Genomic DNA, 23,745 nt, shown 5'->3' with positions numbered 1-23,745 from the left:
CCAACGCAGCCAAGAATTAAAAGCAAAACAAAACAAAAAAAGCTGCGTAAGGCATCAAGTAGGATGAAGATTAAGGAGAGAAACCATTGAATTGGCAATTACGTGGTTCTTAGTAATCTGCGACATCAGTTTCTTTGGCATGAGAACCAGATTGCAATAGATTGAGGAATGATAGAAAAGTGAGTATGAAGATTTGTTGGGAAGGGAAAGAGAGAAAGGGTGATAGTTTGTGGACAAAATGGTGACAATTAGAATAGGAGAGATGCTTTGTTAGAACACCTTTGAAGCATTAGAAAGGAGATGAAATCAAAGGAAAGGTGGATTAAGGGTGTAATTGGTGTTGCACGTTTCTGGGGAAATGGAGTCAACAGCATGCATGAATCATTTAGCCTTGGGAAGGAAAATTTTGAAACATCAGAGAAAGAGAAAGATTTAGAAGAAAGCTCTTGAGGGGACAGTTGAGGGCATCCATACCAGTGGTTTCTCCCAGTTGAGTGGAAGATAAAGTCCACTGAATGTGGAGAAGCATAAGGGTACAGTTGGGAGCGCTAAGGAGCATGGCAAAGTTTAGAAATAAGCAAAATCTTGCCAAGTTTTGTGATCACAGCTGAGGTGGGGTTTTTTTTGTTTTTTGTTTTTTTGTCGTTGTTTGTATTTTAAAGAGTATTTATAACTGAACCAACTATCATAGCTTTTATTGGGAGCTTGAGTATAGAATTGGAAAAATGAACGAATGATTAAGGTGACCCAGAATTTGGCCTCAACAAGGTAGCAGATTGAGGTGGGAGGAATTAAGGATGTTTTAAGAGTGTAGTTGAAACGATGGGCAGTTTTCAGTCCAAATTGTGTGAGAAAGTAAGACAGAGTAGGTGGTGCATGATTTATTTAGAGGACAGGAAGAAACCGCAGATTGTGCTGAAAGTAAAGCAAAGCTTGGTGAGAGGTACAAAAAGATGAAGAGTAATGGTCAGAGCGAGAAAGCTGTGCTATTAATATAGTAAATGGTAAAGTGAAGTGAAGGTCATTCTGAAGAAAATCATAAAGCAAAATTGCAGAAGGTATGATGGAGTATATAAATGGCATCTAGGGTGTCATAAGACTGTGGGTAGCAGTAGATTTTAAAAGACATGAGGGAGTGAAGGCAAGACTGGGAGTCGAAAGGAAAGGAATAGATTTGGGTGTCCACCAGAAGCTGACAGTCACTTCTATCACTGTTATTCTAGTCACCATTTCAGCTTCTTTGGTACTTTACCCTCTTCACTGTTATGCTTTTAAATCAAAGGAATCACCTTGATGTCTATACAAAGAGTTTGGTATGTGGCACACCAAGTCTCCTTAAACTACAGTTTTGAATGTAGCTGACTCAGTGATAAAATAGTTGCTTTATTTTGCCATTAGAGGATATTCCTGCCCCAATAAAACCTGAATACTGATTTTTTTTTCTTTTCTTTTCTTTTTTGCTAAATAGGAACTGATTTTAAGTGATTTGGGGGGTCAAATTTACTTTCCTTTGGGGTAAATTTGAAATTACTGAAACAAATTCTAGAGACATTTTTTAATGTTGTTAATTTGATCATGTTAGTTTTTAGTTTCTTAATTTACCTTAGTATAGACACTATTTTAATTAGTGCACTTTTTAAAACTTGCAGTTTAGAAGATGTTTAAGAGTAGATTTTAATCTGATACAATCTTAGCTTGTTAAACAGGTTAGATTTAGGTCATTCTTCTAAATAACTCCCAAGGTTAGGAAAAATTGCCATGTGTGTCTGAAGCAAATTTCATTTAAAATATTTTAGAATCATTTGGTAAGAGTATGGTTCACTTTGGACTATTAAATCCAGCAGGCTATGTACCTATATTTTAGGGAAGGGACTTTCCAGACTTGCAGATTATCTAATTAAATAGAACATCTAGAATGGCTTTTAAATACGCCCCTTCTCCCGTATTTCACAACCCTTAGGAAGAAAGAGATGTTCTTTGCTGCTGTTCAGGACTCATCTTTTAATAGCTTCAGAAATGCTGGAGTCTGCTCCATCTGCTCCTTTCCCCCCTCCTTAACCTCACTAATGTTATCTAAAGACCTTTTCAGTTCTCTTTATCTTCCTAGAAAATTTCAATACATGACTCATGAAATTTCTCCCTACTTTTTCTTTTTTATCACCTTGAAGCTTTTTCAATACCCAAACTAATAATCCTTATAACGTATGTGCTAGAGTGTTTCTTAATTTACCCAATTCCAATGTCTTTTATCTCCATTTCTCCTAAGTTAGCTATAGGGATGGCCATATATCAGAATTCATCATAATTTGGGACTACTCCAGCTTAAAATTTTTGAACTCTGAAATTTCCCTTTCAGATCGTAATTTCAGATTAGGCCACTATCTTCCATTCATTCATTTAGCAAATATTTATTGAGTGCCTATTATACACTGAACTTTATAGTCCTTCCTTTTAACTATGCTACATGGGCTTCTCCTTTATCTTCACTTCTACTTCTTTGATACTCTGCCCTGCTTGTTATTGTATTACTACCCTGACTGTAACCTCATGTGCTTTTCTACCTATAATGGGCCTCATGGTTGGTCATTTCAACTGCACTTTAAATCTGAACCTTCAATTCTGACTTCTTTTTCTTAGGCTCTTTTACGATTTCCTCTGACCTTATTCATTATTATTATATTTTACAATCAATATGTATTGATATTTCCCTACATATTTATGCTTTATATTGTTCTATATTCCATCCTGCTTTTGTCTAGGGCTTCCCTTTAATTAATTAATTAATTTAGTGTAGGTCTGCTGGTGATGAATTCTGGTTTTGTTTATTGACTTATGACATCTTTATTTCCTTTTTATTTTAGAAGAGTATTTTTTTTACCAGGTATAGAATTATAGGTTAGCAGTTATTTTCTTTTGGCCCTTTAAAGACTCAAGGCAAGAGTCTGTATCAGGTCCACCCCTGCTCTTAGAGTGTTTTGAGAGCCTGGGGTTTATAGGGGCTTCCCTGCTGGCAGGTCCTGAACTATAATCCTTGTCCTCTCAGTGCTGAGAAACGTCCAAATACTCCAATTATAGGTAATTATAAGGACTTTGGCTATTATTCTGTGTGAGATGGGAAGTCACTGGAGAGTTTGAATGGAGGAGTAATACACAAAAGAATTTCTCTGTTTGCTGTGGTTTAAAAAAAAAAAAGACCATGAAGAAGCAAAGAAGAACCTGAGAAGACCAGTTAGGAGGCTATTGCAGAAAAGCAAACAAGAGATGAGGGTGGCCTGTAATTTTTTGTCTGGCTATTAAAATAACTTCCAAACTGCCTCAAATCTTGATCTGCTCAAACCGTTTCTTCCATATGATGCCACAGTGATTTATTTCTAAAATTCATATCTAAAGATGTCACTCCTCAGAGATTCCCCATTTTATATCTTTAGGTAAAAATTCAAATTCCTTACCAAAGGAAAACAGATCATATCCATGCTCTGGAGCCTTCCTCCCTTTATATCCTCCTTTCTTATTCTACCTCTTTCCTTTAGCCAGTGTTATCTACTTGGAGCCTAGACTCTCTCTATAGGTTATAAAACCCCCTTAGGCCTCCATGCCTTGGGCCATGTTTTCCTTCTTCTTGGACTATCCTTCTCATCAACTCCCCTCTCTTGTCTGACTTACTCCAACTCATCTTTAAAGATTCAGATTAAAGACTAAGGAAGAAGCTTATCTTTCTCTTGGAAGAGTTTCTGAACCTTTTCCTTCCCCATTCCAAGATAAAAATGAGTCTTTTCTGTGGATTCAGTACAAATCAATAAACATTTATAACATCTACTCTCTACCAAAACAGTTTTTAGGAGTTGGAGAATCAGAGAGGACTAAGCTGCATTATTTGCCCTCAAGATCCTTGTTCTAGAAGAGAAGACACATAAATACATGATTGCATTATAGTGTGATAAGTGTAGTAGTAAAAAGCATGATCTTGGGAGGAGGGTATGAGTGAAGGGCTCCGAGAAGAGGAGAAATCCATATCGGTTTTTAAGAATAAATCAGAGTTTATCAGGCAGACAAGGTGCATGGGGTAGGGCATATATACAAGATTGAAGGAACAATATGTGCAATGGTATAGAATGGCAAAACATCAAGGTTTAGGGAATTACAGAAAAATGCGTATCTGAGTGTAAAGTTTAAAAGGTGATTAATGGAGGTGAGCTTAAAAAGAAAGACAATTATTGAAGATCTTATTTTCAATACATACCTTTATTGTAATACTTAGCATACTGTGTTGTAACCACTGGTTTTCATCTCTATATCACACCAAATGGCTCCTTCAGGGCAGGCATTCATTAATCTTTACATACATAGCACCTATCCAAGTGTCTAAGATGTAGTGGATACACAGTAAATGCTTATGTTATTAATGTGAACCCTTTAAAACTTTTAAAAGATTATTTTACATAGGACTATTATTCGGTATTTGGTACAAATATCTATCTATCCGTCTACCTATCTATCTTATCGCCTGGGTCGAATCTAGGCATTATCAGTTCCAAAGTCTAAGTATAAAAATAAAATTGAAATAAAATGCAATTAATTAGAGATTCTTTTTTTTTAGATAACTATTTATTTTGATATAGTGATGTAAATAGAACAGAATGAAGAAAAAATTATGACAGAAATCAGATAATCTTTAAAACGGAGGAGTGTGTCGCTTTTGGGAGAAATCACCAATAGTCTTTCTTTTTTTAATTTTTATTTTTAACAGCTTTATTGAGGTTTAATTTACATGCCATAAAATTCATTAATTTTAAGTATGAAGCAATAACAAAAACTTCAGTTAAATGTGATGTGCAAGGCATGACATATCCAGTATGTAACATTTTAAAAATTAAATGTTATTAAATTGCTTCTCAGATTTAAATAGCTGTTATTGAGAGACGAGACAAATGAGTAGAATGGAAGAGACATTTATGCAGCTTTGTCTAGGAAGCTAGAAGTTCCATGTACATCTTTCCATCCACTCTTATTTCCTTCTTGTATCTCTTCCACAGCATTGGACACCAGAGGGAGACAATTAAGAACTCTGGAACTCAGTTGGGTAGGGGAGGTAGTCTGTTGGGTCTCTAGATTGATAGTCAGTTTTCAGCCCTGGTGAATTCTTGTCTCTTTTTCCCAAAAGGGCATTTCAAACCACTTTGGAAAGTAACACAAATATGTTAGAAATGTCATGAACATAAGGAAAAGAGACGTATAACCTGGAATCAATCATAATAATACATAATAGTAATTTGAGAAAAAATGGAATACCCAAATCACGTACACTTATACAAGATCCAGTGACTAGCTGACTAATAACCAACAAAGAAATAGGAAAAGAAAATGAAAAGCAAAGGTTTTGAATAAACACATTGCTTTGTCTTAAGTAGTTTTACACATCTTTTCAAGAAAAACAATCTCTTGAGCTTGTTTGCCTTCTCTTAACTTTTTAAAAATGGCTTTGCTGAGGAATCTACTAACCATTATGGTTTCTTCCAATATCCTCTCCTTTCTCCCCCTTCTCCCTTAGCATCTTTTTGCCACATACATTGCTCCTTCAGCCACTCTTGACATTGGACTCCAACAGGAAAAGAAGAAAGAAATTTATATGAAAATACAGCTGCCATTTGAAGACCTTTTCGACACAGCAGAAGAATATATCCTTCTCCTCCTTCTTGAGCCTTGGACAAAGATGGCAAAATCAGACCAAGTTGCTTACAGAAAGGTATTGTGGCACTGATGAATTGTGTGTGAACAATTCAGGTTTACTCCAAAACTGATGATGGCCAACATTGTTAACTCACAAGAGAGAAAAGCTGGAAAAGATTTCATGTGGGCCAGGGACTCAGAGTTAAGATTTGGGCAGACACAAAATTGGGGCAGGGAAAGTATTTATTAACTTAGTTTTTGCCAGTTTCCGTGTTGTGTCCTAACAAAAGGCTAAAATTGATGTCATTTTTAAGTCTGTCTACAAATATGTCAGCAGAGAAAAATCTGAGTTTTGGTTTCCTGTGAACCAATAAAATATGCCATGATAATATACTGGCTTTGTCACTTCTTGCCATTTCTCAGCAGTGACTTTAATTTTGATTAATGGAAGGAGGCTGTTTATTTTTATTCTGGATGAATTACAGTAAATATTACACCCATGGAAAATATAAACGTTTCATATATACTGTGGAAAGCACATTCTCTGACTTAAAGCACCCTCAGATGTTCATCAGGTCAGACTGCTTGATTTGATAAAAGTATCAACACATCTTTTTTCATTCCAAAAGAGGTCATTTTAAGTCTCAGTGCTTGAATATTTTCACTATTCTTATTGATGGGTGGAGGAAATTTCTTTAAATGTTTATTTTGAATCACAAATTAAAACCATTTGTGGGTATTTTTAATATTAAGTTAATGCATGTACCCTGTACATGAGGTCATTTCAGATGGATCCCTGCTGTCTCTGTATTGCTCTTCTTCATTCAGATCTCCTGAACAACTTCTTGGTCATGTCTTCTCCCAGAAAGGATGGGTGAGGTAATTAAGATGAAATTAATACCAAGCACCTCGGATAGAGTCACCTTATTGGATAGTGACCAACACAACTCTACGGCTCACTAAATTCATTGACCAAACTAATGAATTTTTCAGTCCTGATTTCGTTTTGTCCTGAAAAATTAGCATTTGTATCCTTTCTACTACAAAAATACTTATTTTACACTAGGAAAATTGGGATATTATATGAAATTTTTAAAAAATTCTCTCCAGGGACTTCCCTGGTGGTCCAGTGGTTAAGACATCGTGCTCCCAATGCAGGGGGCCCAGGTTCCATCCCGTCAGGGAACTAGATCCCGCATGCCACAATGAAGATCCCACATGTGGCAGCAGATATCCTGCGTGCCGCAACTAAGACCTGATGCAGCCAAATAAATAAATAATTGTTTTTTTTAAGAAAAGAAAAATTCTCTCCAGTCATGATTTTATTATTTTTTAAACTAATTAAATTTTTTTTGGCCACGCCTCGCAGCTTGCGGGATCTTAGTTACCCAACCAGGGATGGAACCCATGCCCCCGCAGTGAAAGCGCAGAGTACTAAGCACTGGACAGCCAGGGAAGTCCCCAGTCATGATTTTAAATACAGTATATGGTACAGAGGAAAATGGATATAAGATATGGTCCTAGGATGACAAAACAGATTCAGAATTATAACTGACTTCCCTAAACCAAGAAGTTTTAGCATTAGCAGTGATTCTTATGAAATGCCTGGGACAAATTATACACTCTTTTTAATAAGAGGAAAAATAAATTTCTCTTAATTCTATAAACTTCTTAAGTTCAGCCCAGAGGACTCCTCGAAAAGTCCAGCTGGCTGGATCACGTAGACTCTTTCCCAAAAGGGATAAACAAGAAGATTTAACCAAAATGAATTATTAAATACAGGAGTTCTCAGTCGGACAAACTGATTTCTCTCAATAGAGAAATGGAAAATGATCTTGTTCTCCTGACCGTATGAAGCAGTGCAATACGCACTCTGAAGGCTAAGTCCTACTGTGAGGTTTACTTGGATGATTGACTCTCCCCTCTCTTGCTATGGCGGTAAAACCTTTGCTCACAGACTGATAACAATAGAGTCCAGTCATTTTTTTTGTTCTACTGTGGATTATTTGGTCCCTAAAGCTAACAGTGCCTATCTTCATGACTATTATCCTGTTATAAAGAATAGAAGATGGAAAAGTGATCCACCCAACATGTTTGCATTGTCTGCTGGTTCACATGGGGTGTCCAGAAAGGAGGAATGATCTTTGGTGGCATTATATCATTACATAGAAATGTATACGTTTTTTATCATTTGAAGCCTGACTTTGCTGTAGCTAATGTCTTTCACTATGTGGGTCTTCCTGCTTCTGCCTCCAAACTAACTTACTTTATTGTCAAGTGTATTTATTTTTTAGCCCACTGTTATTGGCAAATGGTGCATTCCTTCCCCACTTTTTCATAATGCACATTGTTTTGATGTTACAAACTTTATTATTGTGTTATTATAGGTGGAGCTGGTGGAGGAAACTCGACAGCTAGATTCCACGTACTTCAGAAAGCTACAGGCTTTGCATAAAGAGACAGTTTCCAAGAAAGCTGAGGTAAGAAACTCTCTACTTAGAAAAACACAGATTTTAACCTAGGAAGGATTATCACTGCATATATTGGGGGGGAGCGGGGGAGGGAGTAGGGATCCTATATTGAGGAAATCATGTATTGATAAAGTAGGGGACAGGCAGTTTCATTTTCTGCTGCTTCTTTGCCCAACATGCTGCATTTGACAGGTGTCACATTTTATTGACACATTTAACAACAAAGCCAGAAAAATAAAGCAGATGAAGTAGCATAGGGAGCCAAGATACACGTTTGCCTTAGCTAGGAGCCTTCAAGCCACATTATATTCCTTTGAATGTTACTGGTTATTTTCTGTATGGCAGCAGCGCTATTTGTTGTCAAGTCACAAAAGAATTAAATTGAGTTTTCCAAACAGAAAAGGAAGTGTTGTGTGACAGCAATAAGCAAAATAATAAAGAAAAAATATGGAAAGGCTTTAACAGAGTCAATAAAAAGATCATAGGATTGACTAGGATATTAAAGTGTTAATTTTGATTTATAAATTTGCAAATTTGTGATTGGCTAAGTAAACCATGATAGATCCATAAGGCCATAAGATTAAATGTGCGTATCTACATAAAAATGACAGTTTAGATTCATACTTATTGACATGGAAAATGCCCCCGACATATTATTATATAAAAATGTGGGGAACAAAAACACTGGTATCGTGTAATCCTATTCACCTAAAATTATACATGCATTCCTAGGTGTATACATATATGCAAAGAGGGCTATCTGGAAAAATGTTCATCAAAATATTAAAAAGTTAGCTCTGAGTGGTAAGGTTTCAGGTGATTTTTAAATTTTCTACTTTGTACCTATCTGAAATCTTTATTCTTTTGCAATAAAGTTTTACACAAACAGTAAAGCTATTTTTTAAATGTAACCTTCATGTTACTGCCTTATAAACACAGAAATTCTTTATTTGAAATTCTATTAATATCTGGAAAGGATACATAAAAATTCATAAAGTTGTATCTTTAAAATTTTTTTTGAATTTATAATACTATTCATAATACTTATACCTATCAAAAATTGATTTTTTTAAATATAGGTAGTTTATCTCATGGTCTGATGCTTTTCAAAAACAAGTAGGGAGGTGAATTAATTATATAGGGAGTTACATAGGAAGGATTTCTGAAGAATAAGCCTCTCTAGCTCTTTGCCCTGAAGGACTTGTAAACTGTTCGCAAAACATCAGAGGTGTTAAAAATACGTGACAATTAACTGTTATATGAAGGAGATTACATCTAAAGTATCTTGTACTACTCTATAACATAAAAAACTTTTATACACAAACTAATGTTTTATGTTCATGATATATCGTTAAGAAAAAGAACCAAGTTACAAAACCATACATAGTTGTATAGTCCTATTTCCATTTGTAATAAACCACATGTGTGTACAAAAAAGACTAAAAGGATACACATAAAAATGTTTGTGGTGGTTATCTCTGAATGGTAGTACAATGTATGCTTTTTGTTTTCTTTTTATTACAAAAGACATATTACTTCTGTACCAACAAAAATAATAAAATTAATATTTTATGAGCAAGTGTATAGTAAATATTTACTAATGTTCCTGAAAAGAAGGGAATGGAATGGAAAGGAACAGAACAGAATTTGATGTGAGTTAGAACCAGATTCTAGATTCTTTACCCAGTTCTACCATTGGGCTGATAAATGCCATTGGCCTAATAGTTAATTTTTATTTCAGTTTCTCTTTAAATTTGGAAAATAATTTGTTATATTTAAGAGATTTTTATGAAAAGTATTATTTCATTAGGACACTACTTGTGAAATTGGATCTGGTATTTCAGTACTTCCTCATGTCTCTAAACAAACAGAATACTGGAATAATGTTCCTGCAGAATATAGGCATTTTAATTTTAATGATCTGCTTAACAACAAACTGGAGTTTGAACATTTCCATCAGTTTCTTGAGGCTCATTCTTCAAGGTAAGGAACATAACCATTTTAAAATTTATTTCTCTCTTAAAATATTTTTCTAAACTGCTATTTCTTTAAGATACTTGTTTTGATTCAACATATGATAAAAATGGTTTGGTGCTAGATTTTACCCATTTCAGTAAAAATTAATGAAACCTGTATGGATAACTTTTTGTTGGGAATTGCATTTTGATAATAGCAGCCTCCAAAATGTTATTTTAAGTGGTCAAACAATATTTGTTGATACTTTTACCATTGGCTAAATTAAAACACCAGTACGTTTTATTTTTGCCTATTCTGTTTCTTTCTTTTGCATTTTTCTAAACAGGTACTCTAATGACTCTTTCTGAGAATGTCTCTTTTATATTTCACTAAGCTATTGAAATTACTGTACTATTTTGTGATTTTCATTAGTTAATACATAAATGAAACATTATAGTTTTGCATAGAATCTTGGTACCTTATGACACATTTATCTAATATAAACTGAAGTATTAATCATATTTTTTCCAATAATTTTCTCCCAAGTTAACAAAAACTGGTTAGACCTGGGAGCCAAGTTTCACATATATAGTTTCCCTTCTTTGTGATGATAATTATTCTAAATTTAGCAGGTTGCCAAATAGACATGCAATAGGTGGAAATTTTTCCATATTTGAAATTGATAATACTAGTTCATCATTAATGGAAGAACTCTGAGACCCTACCAGTATGGTGGTAGATTCTTCTCTGATCCCAGCACTCCTTGTATCCATTCATATATTTAGCCAGGATAAGACAATATTAATAATAATATTAATAATATTGTACTCATTAGTTCTGTGGTCTAATCGGTTGTGCTAACTACTCAATACAGCACTTTCTAAATTCTGTCAAAACAGCAACTTGTTTGGTGTTTAATAGAATTGAAAGAAATAAATAAGAAGGGCTGTACTTTTTCATTTTAGCATGGACCTTATGTGCTGGACAGACATTGAACAGTTCCGAAGAATAACTTACAGAGATCGAAAGCAAAGGGAGGCAAAATCTATGTACATTAAAAACAAGTACTTTAATAAAAAATATTTCTTTGGACCCAACAGTCCAGCTTCTCTATATCAACAGGACCAGGTATCAACATGGAGACGTATTTTCTACATTTAAGTGTGAAAACTAGTAATTTATTTCTTTTTGCCAACAATCTGAACGTCTTCTTTTTTTCTTTTGCTTTTATGACTTATATGTTAGACACTTTTGATATCTTTTTTTTAGGTATTCATAATTATCTACAAATGTCTTTTTTTAAAATAAAGGCTGCCTTCCTTTGTTTACTTATTTTTTTCCATAATTTAAATTATTGATTTATTTATTTATTTGGCTGCACCGAGTCTCAGTTGCGGCATGTGGGGTCTTTAGTTGCGGCATGTGGGATCTTTAGTTGAGCGATGCAAACTCCTAGTTGCAGCATGTGGGCTGTAGTTCCCTGACCAGGGGTCGAACCCTGGCCCCCTGCATTGGGAGCGTGGAGTTTTAACCACTGGACCACCAGGGAAGTCCCTCTACAGATGCCTTAAAATTCACTCAAGTATTATATATTATTAAAACTGTGTTATTTTTAAAGTAATTTATGGAATAAAAATAACTTTCATTCATCCACTCACCCATTCATTCAGCAAATATGGGTGCCTGTGATATGCCAGACGCTGTTCTAGGTGCTCAGGATAAGTGGTAAACAAGGAGGACAAAGTCCTTGCACCTTTCAAAAGCAGAAAACAGCCATTATCAGCCATTAAGCCCCATCTCTACCCCTTTTCTGTTCTTCTCTTACTTGAAATTACTCCAAACATAACTGATCTTTGAAAAATCCTGTTTGCCATTGTACTGTCTCCCAAAACAATTTTTATTGACCAGGAACAAAGATTTTCCATTTTGTTGAGCCAAGATCATATGGCTTTAATCACAACTTATTAATAACTAGATGGTGTCATTACTTACAGCAAAAATGTCAGGCTGGGATTCAGCGGTGGTTTTGAGTGTTCATGTAACTGATCACATGAGATATGGCTCAATTTTAATGCCTTTGAAATATAAAATTAAGTGTTATAATTTATTTAACCTGAAGTTTGCTAATACTAGAAGTTTGCTAGATCAAATGTGTAGCATTTGATTTCTTTATTTTCGTAGTTTAAAAGGATGTGTACCCTAATGGCATACATTTGTAAAATACAAATCTCAGATTAATTCAGTAAATTAAAGAAAAATTCAGAGCTATTCACAAGTAGGGCATACCAAATTAAAAATCTAGATCTTTGGGGGGAAAATAAACAAAAGTCCTTGGGAGTAAGAGGGAGAAGAAATTCTAGAATTAAGCAACCTTAACAAAAATGTCTTGCCATTAGTTCCCTGAGATACAAATCTGGGATGTATTAGCAAAAGTGGCTGGGAGTATCTCAATAAGCATAAGTATGAAATAAACACATGGAAAGCATTTGTTTTCTGTTTGGCTTGTGCTACATTGTGTGAGGTTTCATGGTATCTGATGCTACTGTGTGAACCTTCCATAGTAAAACTTGCTGAGAATTAAAAATTCAGTGGAAAAAGTCACCCATTGCTGTCATAGCAAATGATTGTACTTACTACAGAGGAGTTTTCCAAATGACCCTTCTTCCTCATCTTTGTCTTTACTTTTATTTATTTTTTATTTTTTTTATTAATTTATTAATTTTTTTATTTTTTGGCTGTGTTGGGTCTTCATTTCTGTGGGAGGGCTTTCTCTAGTTGCGGCGAGCGGGGGCCACTCTTCATCGCGGTGCGCGGGCCTCTCACTGTCGCGGCCTCTCTTGTTGCGGAGCACAGGCTCCAGACGCGCAGGCTCAGTAGTTGTGGCTCACGGGCCTAGTTGCTCCGCGGCATGTGGGATCTTCCCAGACCAGGGCTCGAACCCGTGTCCCCTGCATTGGCAAGCAGATTCTCAACCACTGCACCACCAGGGAAGCCCCCTTTTATTTTTATTTACATATTTTATACTTAAGGATTTCTGCATCACCTTATGTTTTATATAGACCATGCTAGTTCTAATCCTAGTTGTGTGGCCAATTTGCAGTTTGATTAGCAAAGTAGTCTTTTCTCTTATTCTCTTTTCTTCTTATTTTTATATAGAAACCATATTATTGTTAATATTATTTGATTAATATTATTAAAGGATGGCTAAGAGAGTCTCTTTTTTATATAAAACAGTATTATTATTAGGATTAAGTTAATCTTATTAATCAAAGGAGAGCTAAGACTCCAACGAGGAGCCCAGTTTTTTTCTGTGTACAAAAATCTCACCAGTTTTGAGTGGTATATACACAGAAACAGGATGATTTATAGTAGGAATTGGCCATTAGTATTGTTTTTTAATTAATTAATTTTTATGGCCATTAGTATCGTGGAAGCCAGTAATTATATAGAAGGAAGATTTTGGCCACAGAGAAATTGTCTTATAAAAGGGCTACTTGTGCAAGTCAGAGACTATTGTCTGTATAACCTGGCCTTTTTCTACTTCCTGCTATCTCTGTTTTCTTCTTTGAAGTTGTTGGAACAGCCCTACATTGCTACCACCACCATCATTCCACCATCTCCAACCCAATGTTTATTGGTAATATGCATATTTATAATGTCTGAGTCAAGGTTGTTTCTTAACTAATTAATGCCTTATTTTTCTCAGACACAAAAGAAAATGCCTTCTCAAACAAGTCCATTTGAGTAGAATCAGAGATTCCTAGAATATTAGACCTAGAAGAGAACTTAGAAAACTAAAAGTCTAATGCCCTTATTTTACAGTCGAAGAAACTGTAGCCATGGAGAAAAAAATGGCATTGCAGTTGTCACACAGGATAGAAATCCCTGTGTTCTTTGAAATATATTATCATAAGCAAAATCATACATCTAAAACAACCATCACATAAACCACAATTCTCTGTTTGATGTTAGGGGAGTTATCTGTCTTTACTATACACAGTAAAGCCAGGAGCTCTTTTACAGAAAATGAAAATTCTGGCACCCATCAGGTGCTCAGCAAATAGTCTTGGGGTGAATGAATAAATGAATGACGATTAGCATTTCTTTACCTAAACAGAAGTTTGTTGTTTCTGTTTCATTTTTATTTTCTTAGATAATGCATTTAAGTGGTGGCTGGGGAAAGATTCTCCATGAGCAGCTTGATGCAGCTGTTCTAATTGAAATTCAGAAGCATGTCCTAAATAGGCTAGAAAATGTGTGGTTGCCATTGTTTCTTGCAAGTGAACAGTTTGCAGCACGTCAAAAGATAAAGGTATGTAAATTAGTATAATCTTGGGATAGCAACGGACAGCACCTCTCAAAGCCTCAAATGTGAAAGCCTGTTGACTCAGCCATTGTATTTCTATGGCATAGTGGTTAAGAGCAGGAAGTCAGACTTCCCAAGTTTTAATCTCAACACTGCCACATATTAATTGTACAACACTAAGTTTTATAACCTTAGTTTTCTCATTTGGAAAAGAAATAGAGTTAATAAGAGTAATAGCTTCATAAGATTGTTATGAAGAGGAAATGAAATGATATATGTGCAGTTTCTTAGCGTGGTGCCTGGTACACAGCAAATACTCACATACTGTCTATTAATATAGTTATTATTTTTTACATTATTATTATTGAGTCTTCATATAAATGGGCAAGGATGTACAAAGGGGAAGAGTTAAATGAATAAGAATTCCATACTATGGAAAACTATGCAGTTTTCCATATAAAATGAGATTATAAAAATGAGATTTCCACATATACTGATAATGAAAGATGTTATTTATTGAGTGAAACAAGCAGGATGCAGAACAATACATAGAAGATAATCCTGTTATATGTACTTATATCTCTATGTCTGTCTATTTATGCATTTCTCTTTCTCCTCTCTATGTTTATGTTTATGAACAAAGATCAAAGAAAAGATCTGCCTCCTGGGAATGGGTATGGGGAGTGTGAAGGATTTTTACTTTGTAAAGTAGGGTTTTTGTTGTTGTTGTTTTGCTTTGTTTAGTTTTTATTTTATAAGAAGCATGTGTTGCTTCAATAATTTTAAAGTCATTATCACACCTAAAAACAGGCAAACCTGATCTTTACAAAAAGAACACAAGGAGTAGAGAGCATGTAATTTTGGACTTCAGTGTGCAAAGCACATGCCATTAGTATTGATCAGGAAGAATGTAGAAAAGCTGCCCTCCATATTTAATTTATCAAACACTTTGAGTCTTACTTATCTGGAAATATCCTTAGTCTTCTTAGCACCTTAAGTTATGGAAAACACAGTACAGCTGGGAACATAGAACTTATAGTATGGGGAAGAAGACCTGACTTGTTTTAGGCAAAAAGTTCCTGGAAGTAAGCTTTGGGACAACTCAGATTTCCTCATTTCCTTTCTTCAGGCTAACTCTAATTGTCTATCCAAAGCCAAGTAAAAAGATATTTGGCTCATTAATATTGTTTACCGTGTTTTCTCACTATGTTTACCACAATAATTTTATTGTAATTTACAGCTCCTTCCTAACTTAGCAATTCTTTGGGTGGCCAACAACATTCACTGATTCTGGCAACCTTAAGCCAAAGACAAAAGGGAAGGAAGATCAAGAATTTTTAATAAAATGATGCTGGAGCATCTCACGCATTTAGGGGAAGAGTTGACACCCAAGCTTTACAAAGGCCAGGGGCCAGGACAGCCCTGGGAACCCAGCAAGAAGAATTCTCAGATCTTTTCTCCAGGCTGTGGCTACCAAAAGACTCAGCAGCAGTGATTCTAGTCCCTGTCTGTCTGGGTCAGCTCCTGGATCTACCTGCTATAGACAGGGAGGTAGAGTCACATAGCACAGACTTGGCAGGAGTGGTTCCCAAAAAAGGGAAAATATTTTGAATAGGCAATAGCCTCAAGAAGTATCTACTGTATTACCTCCCTGTGTTGAGTAACTTTTGTACTCTTCCCAAATTAGTTGTGGCTAGAGAATACACAAAAATGTGGGGAGTCCTAATTATCCTTCCAGCTTCAGTTTCTATGGGGCCCAAGTGAAACTGTTGTCTACCTTTGGGGCAATACACTCAGGTACTATTATCTGCATTTTGCAGATGAGGAGACTGCTAAGAGAATTTGAGTGACTTGCCCGGGGAACTGGACAGGGCTTCCGTTTCTAAGTCTTATCCTCTTCCTCCTGTTCTTTCTCTTATTCACACTGACCTTCACCTCATTTTTTAAAGCTGTTAAATCAGTAAATGATTTCAATACTGTAGACATTCTGAATAACTCGGATTAAATCATTGGTTTGCTTCTAGGTACAGATGAAAGACATAGCTGAAGAGCTTTTACTACAGAAGCGTGAAAGGAAAATTGGAGTCTGGAAGGCAAGTAATATTTGTTATGTTCTTCCTCTTGTAAGTTCCACTGTCAGAGTATTGTTTTTCTTCCTCTTCTTGTACAGAGACCCTCATTGTAGATAATGCTTTCTAAGCCACCAGATGCTGACACTGTTCTTAATTGGCTGATGGAATCGGCAGGAAAGTGTGATTCTACTAGAGCCCTCTTCTTAAAGAGTTCCTTGACCTGCTCAACCCTAGAAGTGTGCGATTGGACTTTAAATGTGTATTTTTAGTTGTTTTGCTTGTGATGAATTTATTGAGACAGGCCGATCATTCCAGCATATGGTAGTTTATTTATTATTGGGAGTGGATTACACAAAAAGAATGAGGAGTATGCAGCAGAATCAGCAACTTAAATTATCTTATATTATCCTCTTTATTTAGAATTACATTTTAACTTTAAAAGAATTAAGATAGCTATCATTTTGGTGATTATTTAAACCACTACAATATGATACCTTCCTAGAAATTGCCTATTTTGCTTCTTAACAAGCATGATAAACACAGTCTTCTTTTTGAGCCTACAAATGTATGTGTATTTGTTCTTCTATAGGTCTTGATAAAATGTCAAACTAGACCCAGGTGACCCCCTACAACCTAACAAAGATAAAAATCTATTCGACTGTTAGAGGAGCGTATGTATCTGTTAGGATGCTTTTTTCCTGTATCTTCCTCTTGAAAGGAAACAAACTGTTCTTATATTTGTCCTTTGCTATGTATTTTTTAAAAATACTAAATAGAATGGGCTTATATGTCATATTATCGTACATTATACATTATGTTATTTTCTGTTTAGTTAAATTATGGGTTTTAGTTAAATTACTAAGTTTTAGTATCTTAAGAAGCAGGTCTTAAAACATTATTTGTTGAGTGGGTTTTAAATAAACATCCCAGTCTAATACATAGTTGTTCCTATTTATAGGGCTATAATTTTAATATGGACCATCTGGTGATGGTCTTAACTTTTTGTCCTTGGAACACCACATGTGCCTCACTAAAATAGTGATAGACATCTATTCACTTTATCTGGGGTAAAGGCACCACCATTCGTCTAGACTGCCTGGAGTTGCCTTCGCTTTTCAGTTTCCAACTCAGATGTCATCCTCAAAGCCCTTCTCTGTAAAGCTCTTACTCCTCCAGGCAGAATTAGTTACTCCTTCCTTTGCATTCCCATAGACTTTTTTACATAACTCTCTTAAAACACTTTTATTGTTGGTCACATATGATTTGTTTCAAGAAACTTATTTTATGCATTGTCAGTAATGGGTATTTATCATGTGCAATGGATATTTGTCATTGATTGTTACTATAATTCCTAAGTTCATCTAAAATATTGCCTTTAATGTGATGCTTCCTTGCATGGTTGTAGGCTAAACTCAGATTTGGGGCACTTCAATAAATTTACCAAATGAAAAAAAATCTATTCAGTAAATTCTATAAAATCTATTATTTTTTTAAATCTGAGAGTCTAAAGGAGGATGAATATGTGATCTAAAATGGTCAAGGTAAAAAAAGTAGACATCATATACTTCAGAATTGTGAAGATAAAGTAAGTAATACCTTTAAGCATTAGTAAAACAACATGGCTTTTTTGTTGCGTAAAGTAAATCCTGGGTCAGAGAAAGTTTATTATTAAAAATATACACTGATAATTATTTCCTCTGGTTGTTAATTATTAATATTAATTTATTATTAAAATAATATAAAGATGTCTCGCCTAAAAACATGATCTTTCGGGAATTCCGTGGCGGTCCAGTGGTTAGGACTCAGCACTTTCACTGCTGTGGCCCAGGTTCGATCCCTGGTTAGGAAACTAAAATCCCACAAGCGGCACAGTGTGGCCAAAAAAAAAAAAAAAACATGATCTTTCTAGGATAGAATTATAGTGAAGCTCCACAGTAAATTTCCTATTTAAATTAATAAGATTAATTGGTAATTTTTTCTAAAATTTTTGAAAAATATCTTAAATGTTCAACTGTTTTTACTTTTTAAAAGGCAGGAAAGTTATATATTAATATATAACATATAATATATATAATTATAACATTATGATTACTTTGTTCTGTTTAAGCACAGAACTCATACTGTACACCAAAGTGTAGTTTTTCACCATAGTCCGAAACTGTAATGATTGTTAACATTCTTAATGTAGTCATATGTTCTAAGTCATCCAATCATTTCTTTTTCTCTCCACCTCTTAAGAAACTGATGCCATAAAAATACAAAAGAGACAAAAGGGAGAACAGAGGGGGAAAGCTGCCAAATTCTATTTATCCATGCCATAAATTTCAACAGACAAAAATAAAGGAGATAGAAGTTGGTAATTTTTAGCCTAATAAATGACTTTATTATTAACTTCTGGAACACAGCTAATTTTCTGTATTCTCTGATTTGGACAGCCTGTGGAGAGTAAGTGGATATCGTCATCTTGTGAAATCATTGCTTTCCGTAAAGCATTATTGAATCCAATTACCGCAAGGCAGTTTCAACGGTTTGTGGCTCTAAAAGGAGATTTATTGGAAAATGGGGTGCTCTTTTGGCAAGAAGTACAAAAATATAAGGTATTGTATTAGAAGCTGGAGAAAAGCACCTCTTTTTAAGGAGGAGATGCATTAACATATCAGTTTCCTAACTTTTTGGGCAAGATTTATATAAGATATCCCAACTTCGATGTTTTCATACCAATGTGTAAATATTGAGGTATCTATTGTTCTGTGTTAGATACATTTATTATTATACAGTGAAAAGTAAGAGTTAACCCTGAAATGATAGTATTAGGTTTTTCAAGGTTTCACGTATATTATGATCTAACAAGAATCTTCCTGAAAAGTTTTAACTATATTTTTGCATATTGCTTATCTATAAATGTACTATACACATTTTTGCTGAAGATATTCATATTCAGTACTTTAACCAAGACCTGTTTACAAGAATTCCTCCTAACCATATTTGCAGCAATAGTAATAAGAGATAGTGGATTACAGATAAATAAACCAACAGAGATGAGAGAGGCTTTACTATTAGAATGGCCAAATTCTTAACAAAATAAATAAATGAAAGAACAAGTTATTAGGTGCAAAAGCAGTTTATTGTCAGGTTTAAGTGTTTGACGGAATCATATAGAATCTCTGCACTGAAGAGGAGGAAAGGACTTCCTAGGTTGTGTAATCTAGACTTGAATACAGGAATGTTGTCTAGAAATACCTAAGAGTAGGCATCCCTGCTCCCAGGGTTAGCAGGCTCATTTCCTTGCAAGCAGCCTATTTAATCCCATTATAAAAATAGGGAGTAAAAATAAAGCTGGAATTTAAGAGGATAATGCTTTCAATTGGCCTACAATCTACGTATGTATAATATTATGCAGTACTAATACTCTGCAGCATATTTATTCTATATAGTTAGTAGTTGCTCAATACAATCTTATTTCCAGACTTTCTCCAGCATTCCATGAAACTGTTTTCTACCCTTTTCTGTTATCACCAGTTTTTGTACCTTTGTTAACATAGAAATTTCCTCAGGAAAAAAAAAAAAAGGATTTTGAGATAAGCTTTTTAAAAATCTATCACAAGATAAGTAATATTAAGATAATTTTTTTGAAAATTAAAAAGGAGGTAGAGTCTGTTTTCCATAACAGGAAATTATTATGAGTGAGCAGAACAGTCTTTAAGCTAAAATGAACATGAGTAAGTCCAACCCTGCTAGGATAAGAGGTAATGAGATAAACTGTGCAAAATAAGCATTTAAGAAAACATAGACTCATACATAGTCAACCCTTAACTTTGTGACTGTTTCTCCTTCAAGACTTCCCTTGGTCTTCATTTAAGTATCTTTTCTGTGGTATAGAACAGAGGACATATAATACTAGGTAGTTATTAAAAATCATGCTTTAAGGGTGAATTTGTTTATTCAATAAGCATTTACTAAATCACTAATGTGCCAACTATTATGCTAGATTGTAGGAATAAAAAAAATGGATAAACTACACTGCCCTCCTTCAAGGAGGGACTCATCCATGAAAACAAAATATCATGAAATAACATTGATTATGATCCCTGTTCTAACTAGTTATAATTTGGGCACAGAGGGGAAAATGATTCAGGGAGGGTGGTAGCTCAGGGAGATCTCAACAGAAGTAACGATACTTATAGGGAACTCTACTCAATACTCTGTAATGACCTATATGGGAAAAGAATCTGAAAAAGAGTGGTTATGTGTATATGCATAACTGATTCACTTCGCTGTACAGCAGAAACTAACACAACATTGTAAATCAACTATACTCCAACAAAAATTTAATAAAAAAGAAGTGGGACTTCCCTGGTGGCGCAGTGGTTAAGAATCCCCCTGCCAGTACAGGGGAAATGGGCCTGAGCCCTGGTCCGGGAAGATCCCACATGCCGCGGAGCAGCTAAGCCCGTGCACCACAACTACTGAGCCTGCACTCTAGAGCCCGTGAGCCACAACTACTGAGCCCATGTGCCACAACTCCTAAAGCCCACGTGCCTAGAGCCCGTGCTCCGCAACAAGAGAAGCCCCTGCTCGCTGCAACTAGAGAAAGCCCACGCGCAGCAACGAAGACCCAAACAGCCAAAAATAAATAAATTAATTAATTAATTAAAAATAAATAAATAAAAAAGAAGTGATGATACTTGAATTGGGTCTTGAAGAAGTTTGCCAGGGGGAAAGCATTCCACCTAGCAAGTCTTACTGTGCTCACTTTTCTATGGCTTACTCATATTAAGTGTTTACATCTGTCAGATATTTCCTTAATGCTTTTCATGTAATAACGACTTTATTCTTTATAAGAATCCTAGGTCAAAGCTGTTAATTCTCACCATTTTACAGATGAAGAAGCTAAGGCACAGAAAAGTTAAGAAACTTCTGACATCCTTCAGCTAATTAAGTAGTAGAGCTGGAATTTGAACCAAGACATTCTATTGCTAAAATTTGTGCCCTTAATCACTAAGTTATGCTCCCTCCCAGTGATGACTGTAGTAATATTTAAAAGATGGCTACACTGATCTTAGTCAAACATTATTCTGAATTGTGAAAAATTGGAAAGAACCCTGATGTACAACAACAGGACATGGGTTATTTTAATTATGATACATCTATACAGTAGAATACTCTGCAGCCATTAAAAATTATGCTCTAGGAGATTAATCAATGAGAAAAGATAATCATCTTACTGATTTTTTTAAAACCTACTTTTTTAAAAGCTATTTTTAAAAAGCTTTAGCTTTAAAAGCTAAAAAAACCTATTTTTTTAAAAGCTACTAGAAAGCAGTATGATTTACTATAAAGTGTGTGTGTGTGTGTGTGTCCATCCCCACAGAGAAAAGACCTGAAGGAAATATACATCCAAGAAATACTTTTTCAGCACCTATCAAGGGCCAGGCTAAATCCTGAGGATACAACTGTGATCAAAACAGTCTTTCCTGTCAGGGCTTACAGTGTTAGGGGAGGGACAGACAAGTGATAGATAAGATGATTATAAGAGTGTGATTAGTGTAGTGGTGGGAGAAGCACAGGGTAAAATGGAAGTACCTAGGATGTCCATCTCCTGGACTGGGGGAGACACAGAAAGTTTACTAGAGGACAGTACAGTTGACCCTTGAACAACACAGGTTTGAACTGCAAGGTCCGCTTATACCTGAATTTTTTTCAGTAAATTCAGACTACAGTACTTCACAATCCACTGTTGGTTGAATCCAAGGATGTGGAACTACGGATACAGACGGCCAACTGTAAAGTTATACGTGGATTTCCAACTGCGAGGCAGGGTTGGTGCCCCTAACCCCCACGTTGTTCAAGGGTCAACTATGTGCTTAACACATAGGCCTTAACGATAGGTAAAAGTGAACTCTGCTACAGGTATAATAGGGCAGAACAACTAGAAAAAATACCAGTCCTGATTCTATCTAAATTCTATCTCTATACTCTCAAAGTTAAAACCATATAATTTCACAAATTTGTTTTTATTTCATAATCCTTATATTCCATAATAATAAGCCAGGCTTACAAATATATGATCATTTCCCTAGTAATGGCAAAAAATTTAGTTTTTGGTAACATACCAAACATATGTGTTATAAATAGGCATTTTCAGAGGGAATACTAAATTGAGTAAAAAATGCTGTTATCTCAGTGTAACATTTATATCAAGATTTTTCACATATACCAATGCCAAATTTATATATGTAAAGTTTTATATGGCAAGCACTAGAAATTTTCTTTCTTTAATACTGTCTGTAAGATAGTTATTACAATGCCTGTCATATAGTAACTACTTAATAAATGTTGGCTTATTTCTGGCCTAGAATTAAAGTTTCCAAATCTGTGTGCTTTCTAGGGATTTAGAGAACAATGTCTTTGATAAAAAATGTCATAATTCAAGCTAAGCTACCTCTTTATTTTAAAAAGTGATAGCCTTACATCTGTGACATAAAACTGCGTCTTTTTAATGTACAATTACTGTTTTTAAATTCTTTAGCTATAAAGATGATAATGTAATAGGTTATCTGAAAAAATATAGCTCCTAAGAGATGCATAATAATACACCTGTAACCACCAGCATTCCCGCTTGTGTTGCTAGCCTTTTTGAGCCTAAATCACCTTGCTGTAGAAACAGTTATGTAGAAAAAGCTTTTGCATCCACCTGTAAGTTGAGTAAGGTGCCTATTCTCAGTGCTCTCCTAGGGCCCTGTTTATACCTTTATCATGCCACTTATTAACTATCTCAGATTGGAAAAACGTTTTTCATGCTTCACTTGCAATAGATATTTTTCTGAACATCTTTATTGGAGTATAATTGCTTTACAATGGTATGTTAGTTTCTGCTGTATAACAAAGTGAATCAGCTATATGTATACATATATCCCCATATGCCCTCCCTCTTGAGTCTCCCTCCCACCCTCCCTATCCCACACCTCTAGGTGGTCACAAAACACCGAGCTGATCTCGCTGTGCGATGCTGCTTCTTCCCACTAGCCATCCATTTTACATTTGGTCTTGTATATATGTCATTGCTACTCTCTCACTTCATCCCAGCTTACCAATCCCCCTCCCCATGTCCTCAAGTCCATTCTCTACGTCTGCGTCTTTATTCCTGTCCTGCCCCTAGGTTTGTCAGAACCACTTTTTTTTTACATTCCATATATATGTGTTAGCATACAGTATTTGTTTTTCTCTTTCTGACTTACTTCACTCTGTATGACAGACTCTAGGTCCATCCACC

General features: G+C 35.1%; 1 protein-coding gene across 2 annotated transcripts in view; it reads left to right on the top strand.

The window, feature by feature from the left end:
* RGS22 (regulator of G protein signaling 22) overlaps positions 1–23,745 on the top strand; it is a 182,870-nt gene that overhangs the window by 112,834 nt on the left and 46,291 nt on the right. For both annotated transcript variants that reach the window (XM_082432682.1, XM_082432681.1), the window contains exons 15-21: positions 5,549–5,743; positions 8,055–8,147; positions 9,949–10,121; positions 11,060–11,222; positions 14,248–14,406; positions 16,425–16,493; positions 18,908–19,069. In XM_082432682.1, coding sequence (XP_082288808.1) covers positions 5,549–5,743; positions 8,055–8,147; positions 9,949–10,121; positions 11,060–11,222; positions 14,248–14,406; positions 16,425–16,493; positions 18,908–19,069 — 1,014 coding nt within the window. The remainder of the gene's footprint in view (positions 1–5,548; positions 5,744–8,054; positions 8,148–9,948; positions 10,122–11,059; positions 11,223–14,247; positions 14,407–16,424; positions 16,494–18,907; positions 19,070–23,745) is intronic.

This window comes from Balaenoptera physalus, assembly GCF_965194825.1.
Source record: "Balaenoptera physalus genome assembly, chromosome: 17".
In the NCBI taxonomy this organism is placed as follows: Eukaryota; Metazoa; Chordata; class Mammalia; order Artiodactyla; family Balaenopteridae; genus Balaenoptera; species Balaenoptera physalus.
This window is presented reverse-complemented; position numbering and strand designations above follow the sequence as displayed.